Source organism: Maylandia zebra, linkage group LG3 (genome assembly GCF_041146795.1).
Source record: "Maylandia zebra isolate NMK-2024a linkage group LG3, Mzebra_GT3a, whole genome shotgun sequence".
Lineage (NCBI taxonomy): Eukaryota > Metazoa > Chordata > Actinopteri > Cichliformes > Cichlidae > Maylandia > Maylandia zebra.
In genome coordinates this window covers 14901203-14909358 of record NC_135169.1, presented here as the reverse complement: position 1 = coordinate 14909358, position 8156 = coordinate 14901203, and the positions used below count along the sequence as shown (strand labels likewise).

The 8156-nt window shown below is 36.9% G+C and overlaps 1 protein-coding gene across 2 annotated transcripts; it reads left to right on the top strand.

The window, feature by feature from the left end:
- The first annotated feature begins 504 nt into the window (after positions 1-504).
- LOC101466519 (uncharacterized) lies at positions 505-7250 on the top strand. Of its 2 annotated transcripts, XM_076880067.1 has the most exons (7): positions 2238-2263; positions 2392-2475; positions 4655-4971; positions 5160-5254; positions 5343-5477; positions 5666-6041; positions 6845-7250. In XM_076880067.1, exons 3-7 carry the CDS (start codon positions 4689-4691, stop codon positions 6910-6912), a joined length of 957 nt encoding a protein of 318 aa, XP_076736182.1. In that variant the 5' UTR covers positions 2238-2263; positions 2392-2475; positions 4655-4688; the 3' UTR covers positions 6913-7250. The 2 variants fall into 2 exon arrangements, with proteins under 2 accessions (XP_004572353.2, XP_076736182.1); XM_004572296.3 differs by lacking the exons at positions 2238-2263; positions 2392-2475 and adding an exon at positions 505-584.
- The last annotated feature ends 906 nt before the right edge of the window (positions 7251-8156 follow it).

Here is an 8156-nt window from a genome sequence, read left to right as displayed (position 1 = left end):
TTTCCCCATTTTCACACAACTTTTTCAATTACAAGAAACCAGGCATGTCTGTTACTGCAATATATATTAAAAAAAACATAATAATACAACAAGATTATATTAAACGGCAGTATGATCAGCAGGCTGCTTAATTAGATTGAAGTGGGATAATAAAAATGTATGATGCATTTCTAAGGTGTTTTATATTTACCTGCAAAAGCTGTCTGTAACCCAGATTAACACAATACAAGGTTGTAACTAAAGTTACCTGTGACCTAAACAGACTGTATGGGAACTCAAGACTCAATGAGTCTCTGTGAATACCAAGAAGGAAGTGATGTAACACAAAACTCATCATGACTTAACATTCTGAGAAAAGAATAAATACACTCACAATGGCTCATTTTCTGATACACAATGAGTAAAAAAAGGAGTAAGATGAAGTGCTGCATGATGAAAAGGGCAATTAATGCATCATGTGAAATTGTGATCCAGTGCTTCTGTGGGAAATCATATCATGACAAAGCAGAATCTGCAGAATAAAGGGAGAAGACACAGCAGACGCTTTCAAACCTGAATCAGCACTCCAGCTGACACTGAGCAGAGTGAGTACACTTTTTTTTCTTTTATGAAAATTAATATTAAAATTAAAATGCAAATGCTTATTGCATAAAAAAATCAACAAGTCAGATTTTTAAGTATCTGAAGACATTTGTAGTAATTCAAACAATAATTTTTGCAAACAAAAATTGAATTATAAATTATAAAAATCTCTCACAACTATGACAATTTTTTGAGAAAGAAGCATCTCGTGTGGATGAAATGTGGCTTTTCTTAATCTATTATTTATTTTTTGGAAACTGTATTGGGGGGAAGTAAAAAACCAAATGTGAAAATTAGATTATTTGTAAATTTTATTTTTTTGTATATTTAACTCAAGTTTTCTTAACTGGGTTATCATTTTCCAAAGCCACTGTTTTAAATAAGAATATTTTCTTACAATGCTCCTACTTCTACTTGTTTTACCTAAGCCTAACCTTTCACTCTTTCTTTTGTCCATTTTTAAATTTCCTTCCTCACTTTTTCCTAAATCTAACTCTAAACTCTCTACTTGTTCTTCAGTCCTTGTTCCTTACATCCCTTTCCTCTGCTTTGATGCAAACATTGTCTTTCCTTATTTTTTTCTTTTGCTTTATTCTCTTCTGCTCTCATTCCCTAAACCTTATCAAAACTCTCCCTCTGCCTTTGTTCCTTCTCCTTCATTTCACACTCCACCTCTACCCATCCCTTTTCTCAATCTTGGCTTAGCTATCTGTTATTTTATGTTATTTTATTTATACATCTTTATACATCTTTTGCATGGCAAAGAGGAATTTAGAGGTTCTATTCATTTTACATATTTTTTAGATTATTCCAGTATAGATCAAGTTAAAAAATATTTTAGAACCTATTAATGAATATAGGATACTATATTTACATCTAAATAATTGAAATACTGTACAAAAAAACATTATGGAAAAATTACAAGTGAACTTTGGATAAAACGTGGTATTAGTTATTCTAAAAAGAAGAAGAATATAAAAAAAAACTGTGTGCTCACTCTGACACAGATTAAACATATAAATGCATTTATAACAGCTGACTAAAAACAAAATAAGAAACAGATTTTTAATAAATGATTGTAAAAGTAGATTTTGTCACATATTTCAGCATTAGGGATGGGTACCGGTATTGGTTCTGACATAAACGGTAGTAACCAGACCGAAAAGCAGCGCACATTTCGGTGCTTTATTTCGGTGCTTTTTTTTTTTCCCTGAGATGTCATACACTTTGGATTCCAGCCAATCATTTTACCTTTGCAAGCGTAGTAGGCGGGCCCAGGTACGCACGTTCTTTTAAAACAGAGCTACAGATTAAAAACGCCCAAGGCAAAGCGGTCAAAGTCTGGCTGTACTTCACAGCAAAAGATGCAAGCTCAGCAGCAAAACAAATGGTTTAAGGGGATACTGTGCAAAGGAGGTAACACCTCGAATCTGATGAAACACCTGGCGACGTATAGCATTTTGTTAAAAGCTGAGAAATGCACCGTATTTGATAGCTTGCTGCGAGACCTCACATCGAGCACATCTACTGCGGGTGTGGTGCCTCTTATCGGACCCGGAGTTAGCAACATCCCCCAAGAACCCAAAGAGGAGAGTCCTGGCCCCTAGCCCTGCCAGTGTAGCAGAAATGATGATGGATGATGATGATGATGATGATGGCAGCAGCAACCGTTCTTCTCTGCGTGAGTAGCTTAATGTTCTTCGTGTGTAATTTACGCTGAGTAGGCTAACCACGTTATTACATTAATGCATTTAAGGTGAACTAGCAAATACAGTCGTAGTTACATGCAGCTGTCTTGTTTGATGGCAGATACTCCCTTCACCCTGGCCAAAAAGGCTAAAATGACCAAAGAAAAAGTGGAAAACAGCTAAACGTGAGAGGTTTTTGGACAAGGTTTGTGTTTTTTCCATTGATTAAGCACTGCTTCCAGCCAAGAGTGATACCATATATGCCCTCTAGCTGCAGAAAAGGCTAACATTGTTGTCTTTTTACAAAAAAACAGCTGAACATGAGAGGTTTTTGGACCAATTTTGTGTTCTCCATTCTTTAAGCACCGGTTCGAGCACTGTTTAAGCACCGGCACAGTTTCAAAAGTACCGGTTTGGTACTGGTATCGGATAAAGCCTAAACGATACCCATCCCTAATCAGCATGCAACCTCTCTCTCATCCACCATTCACACTGCTCCGTCTCAGTCTGCTTTCCTTTTTCAGTCCTGAAACCTGTCTGATTGAGCTGCTCTACTCTTAATTTGTTCTGACTAGTTCTCCACACTTTGGACTCTGCTCACTTCAGCTCCGGTTTCCCTGTTGCTCCACGCAGCCAAACCCGCCCAGTTCTCCAGGTCTCTCTGTCACAGCTCAGTATTCCATCCTTGAACCGTTAAGCTGTCAATAATTATTTATCTTTTATCTATCCACAGTCCATTTGACTATTTGCTAATAGTTAAATGCCTAATGTTAGTTTTTGCACTCATCGGGTAAACATTAATAATTAAAATATATTAGCGTCTGTGAAACAGGAACTTTCACCACTGAAATTCCTCTTAAAGCCGTGCTGTGTGAAATTCTGTGTCAGCTAAAGAAGGAAACCAAGATGGCATTTTTGATATTGTTGCAGTATTTTACATGATATTAATTTTAGTATTGATTACTATCTGAATATCATTTTTTGACAACAGTAAGACTAGAAAGTGTTATACAATTTTGAATAAAATAAACAATAGAATTCATGCAAAACAAATAGATTACTTGTTCGTGACTGTTTTGTGTTTTGCCTATTTTATGTTTTTCGAGATCATGCTTAGCCCTCTAGTCACTTACTACAGTAAGGGGGGTGGGGGTGCACACAACCAGTCAGTTTTAACAGCTGTGAAATTAACATAAGAAACATTTTTCACCACCAAATTCAGTTCAGTGGGTGGGTCAATGTGCTGTTCAGTGGGCCATTCAGTGGGTTGTTCAGTAGGTTGTAAAAGCGGGTCTTTCAATTTGGGGGGGGGGATTCCCATTCCTTTTTTTTTTTTTTTTTTTTTTTTTTTTGTGTGTCCCGTTTGGATCTTTAGCCATCAGAATTGTTGTCTTAAGGCCAAGAAAGATGCCAAGCGGATTTATTTTACCAAGTGGATCATCATGGCCTTGCCATATTGGTCCATTTGATTGACCTTTATTATAATTATGAATTTATTTTATTTTCAGTTGCTACAAACGGGACAGACATGACTGGGGGATAGGACGGGGAGAAAGAATGAAAGAAAGAGAGGGAGAGAAAGAAAACCAAAGGGGAGAAGAGACTGTGAGAAGGGGGGGAAGAAAGGAAAAAAACAAACAAAAAAAAACTCCTGGGTCACCTGTATGGAGAAAAAAAACATAAGAGAAAGCAAACAACAAAGAGCAACATAATAAAAAAAACAGCACCATCACAATAAACTAGCTAGCAGTAGATATCAGTAGATACTAAATAATAAACGATATTGTGCAGCACGCAAGACAGCGCACAATGTGCTTTGAGGCAGCAGCCAAGAAAGGTGTAGTCCGCGTCTGTGAATACCCGTGTGTACACCTGTGTGCATACCTGTGTGGATCAGCATGCTTGCATTCCAAAGGTTTCTCCATGTAACGATCTGCCATTCATTTCCTATCGCGGTCAATTTTGAGTGGGAACACCACAGAACAAAGTTCATTAAAACACTCAAAATTCAACGAAAAAGGGGCTCATCACTTTTATATGTTCAAGTGTGTGTCGTGTTTAGGAAATCGTAGGGCCTTGAGGCAATCAGATGTAAAACACAATATTTATTTATTTATTAATATTTTTAATTTGTAAATCAGTCGGATTTGACCCAAACACAACAGGAAGCTTGGTGATATAGTGCTAGAGTTAGGGTTTGGTTAACATCTGTTCTTTTTTAGAGAATTTTTGTAAGCCTGGAAACTTACAAAGTAAAATCTCTTAATAGAAAAAAAAAAAAGTAAAAATAGGCTTCACTTAAAATTCAGCATATTCCAATATTCAGCACATGGTTAAAACAAAATCCCCCTCAAGACTTTAACATTTTGATGTGTTGTCTGAAGGTCAACTTCCTCCATCATCATCTTCACGATCACCATGAAGATGCTTGCTGTGTCACTTACACTGTCCACTGTCCTGGCGATAAGCCAAGCCATTCCGATCAACCCCACCATGTCCTGGGATAAAGGCCATTGTTACCATGAAAGAATGAATTGCTCAAACCTCATTGGATCATTCTGCCCTAAGTGTGATGACAATGGAAACTTCCTTCCAAGGCAGTGCTCCGGGTCTACCGGGTACTGTTGGTGCGTTGACATCATGACTGGAAAGAAGATACCGAATACAACAACACCACCTGATACCCCACCTGTTAACTGCAGTGAGTGGCTTTAGCAATGTGTACCCACATTACACTAAGTCATTCAAAAGGAGAAACCTGTACAAGACAAGTAAAAACATGTGCAATATAATGAACAGATCTAGCACACAAAATGTTAAAACATAAGTATAACTGTGCTTTTTTTAATTTTGTTGATTTGGACTTTGTTTTTTTTTTGTTTTTTTAAGTGATAGGGGACTCAGACTGCCCAGACGGCTGGTCTCGATTCGGTGACCGGTGTTTCAACTATATCAGCACCCCAAAGACATGGACTGAAGCTCAGGTGAGCTATCATAGAGATGATGAATACAACATACTATTCATTCAGTTGTTCATATGTATTGTAATGAATACAAAATGGCTCCCACCAGATTTTTTGTCAGTTCGATGGCGGCAACCTGGCATCCATTCACAATTATGAGGAAAACCACTTTGTCCAGTCTTTGACCAGAGGGGACACCGACAACTTCCCAGAAACCTGGGCTGGTGCCACTAGCGCCGTCCATGTATGGATATATATATATTTTTTTAAATCAGTGTTATAATCCATGCCTGTACACTTAGTCAGGATTGAAATCTGGCAGCTTCAGTGGAAATTAAATAGTTGCAAACTTAAACACTACCAAAATCCCACCTAAGATATAACTATGCAAGTTCACTATATGTATTTATGTATGTTTGTGTCTGTCCATAGCCTGGTTTTTGGATGTGGATTGATGGCTCCAAGTTTTACTATGAAGACTGGTGCGATGATGACGATCATGATGATACGAGTGAAGAAGACAGCCATGACAACACAAATGAAGAAGACAGCCATGGAAAATCCAGTAAGAAAGACAGCCATGATGATACAAGTGAGGAAGACAGCCATGGCAAATCCAGCAAGAAGGACAGTCATGACGATACAAGTGAGGAAGACAGCCATGATGATACAAGTGAACAAGACAGCCATGGCAAATCCAGTAAGAAGGACAGCCATGATGATACCAGTGAGCAGGACAGTGAAGATGATGATGACCATGACAACACCAAGAAGACAGCTAGCATCTGCATGAAGATAAATTGCCATTGTAATGCTATAAACACACACAAATACACAGACATGTACACATACCAACAAACTAATATGAGTACAGATAAAGTTAGCCTGCTGTTATTCTTACTTATGTTCTAAGTGGAGATAAAAATGTCAAGGTGGGTTTTACATTACTTTACAAACTACAGTTTACAAAAGAGTGTAACTAGATAAAGGTGTTCATTTAGTACTCCTATATTGGGGGAAAACTAGCCAGTAAGTACACATGCATTGCTGGGACAGTTAGCACACATATATTATAAGTAGACTAGTCAAAAAGCACATCTGTATTATAGTGACACGAGTTAGCACATCTGGTCAGTAAACATATCTGCATCTCAAATACACTGATCACTTAGAACATATACACAGCAAGGACAATATATGGATTGGCTTTACCATTAATATATTTTATTTACACACTTTCTGTACTTTAATATCCTAAAGGACAATCAAAGCCATTCACATCCTTTGAGTAGGTCTAAGGTTGAAAAATACTCTGCATTAGCTGATTACTAATGTTTGCTAGGTGCCTGACAGTGAGCTAGAATCTTAAGCATGCTCTTAAGACCTTCATGTTTTCCCCACACCTCATCCAAAGCAAAGTTTTTAGAAACATTTAGAAAATGGCTCTGTCAGATTCCCCTTTGCCAATGTATTGACATAAGAGCAGCCACATATTCAGTCACAAAGAATCTACAAAATGACCCTGACCGATAGTAAGATCAGCTAAAACACACAATTTATAATTCCAGTTTGAAATTCTTAAATTCACATGTGTTTTTCTTGTTTTTGCAGATAATCTGAAGTGGTGCACTGCAACCTGCAATGATGCCTTCCCATTTGTTTGTTCGAAAAGGATCTGAACTCAGACCAGATGATGAAAAAACCAAGAGTCTTGACTATACGCACTACACATGACAGCCCCACAAAATTTGTTTCTTACTCTTTTTTGTTTTGTTTTATGTTTTTAAATGTAATCAATAGGTATTAAAAACATCTTTAGGGGTAGTTTTTCTTGTTCAACCAGTTGTTTACTGAATTTGGTTCAGTTCTAGATATAAATCCAAATCATTTGTGCATGTGAACTTGGATCAAATTCTTCTAATAATCTATTTTTGTATAATCAAGCATGTTTCAATTACTCTAAGTATAAAAAACAGAATAAAAACAAAGCAACACAAATGAATTGTGTTTATTGTCACACAATAGAAATCGGGTCCAACTAAACCTAATGTCTTTGAAAACCTACATTTTAGGGACATACATTGATCAGAAAATCTGCACTGTGAGGACACTATTTGATTGACATTCCTACATCATACATACACTGATTACACCTATATTGTGTCAGAAAAAATCTTTTCATACAGTGATATGTTACCATATTTGTTTACTTGGTTAAGACACAAACCATTCAGTTAACACACTAACATCATGGAGATATCTATTAATTCCCAAGCCTACTGTGTGGGGATGCTGATCAGTCTCACCCAGCAGCTACTATAAAACCACCTGTTTAAAATAATAATAACTTTAAAATAACTTAGATTTCTATAGCACCTTTCAAGAAACCCAAGGATTCTTTGCACAAGAGTATCTAGTAGTTAAAAAGGCTCGAGGTTAAGTTTTGTTTTGATGAAGAGGTGAGTTTTGAGAAGTTTCTTGAACGACTCCAGTGAGTCTTCCAAGAAAGGTATTGTGACTCTTATATGGGAGAGTTGCAGTGGGTGGGGGCTGCCACACTTTAGTACAAAGTAACTACTACTAAAAATTAGGTTAAAGAACAAAGGTTTTTAATACATTATACTTTGTCCAGCAGCACACATTTGTGCACGCATGACTCTGTGTTGATTTTAGTGATTTCATAACATTGTACAATGTACCCTTTTGGATTTAAACAAATATCAGTTGTTTCAACATCCTAACCTCCAATCAATGCATGACTCACTGCAGGTTCTTCGGGAAAACCGTAAAACTGTTCTCACTGTACATTTTCTGCATTTTCCTAATGAAAACAACAAAAGTAAACAGGAATCAAGGAGCGCTGGAGACAGTTCCCAACACTAAACACTCTTCACACTTCAAAGAATACGTTATATAATTTCTC

What these genes read in the sequence shown, in the direction of transcription:
- LOC101466519 (XM_004572296.3), top strand. Translation starts at nt 4,689, where the DNA reads ATGAAGATGCTTGCTGTGTCACTTACACTGTCCACTGTCCTGGCGATA. An exon ending in TACCCCACCTGTTAACTGCA is followed by an intron (nt 4,972 to 5,159) that starts GTGAGTGGCTTT and finishes TGTTTTTTTAAG; the next exon opens with TGATAGGGGACTCAGACTGC. An exon ending in AGACATGGACTGAAGCTCAG is followed by an intron (nt 5,255 to 5,342) that starts GTGAGCTATCAT and finishes GGCTCCCACCAG; the next exon opens with ATTTTTTGTCAGTTCGATGG.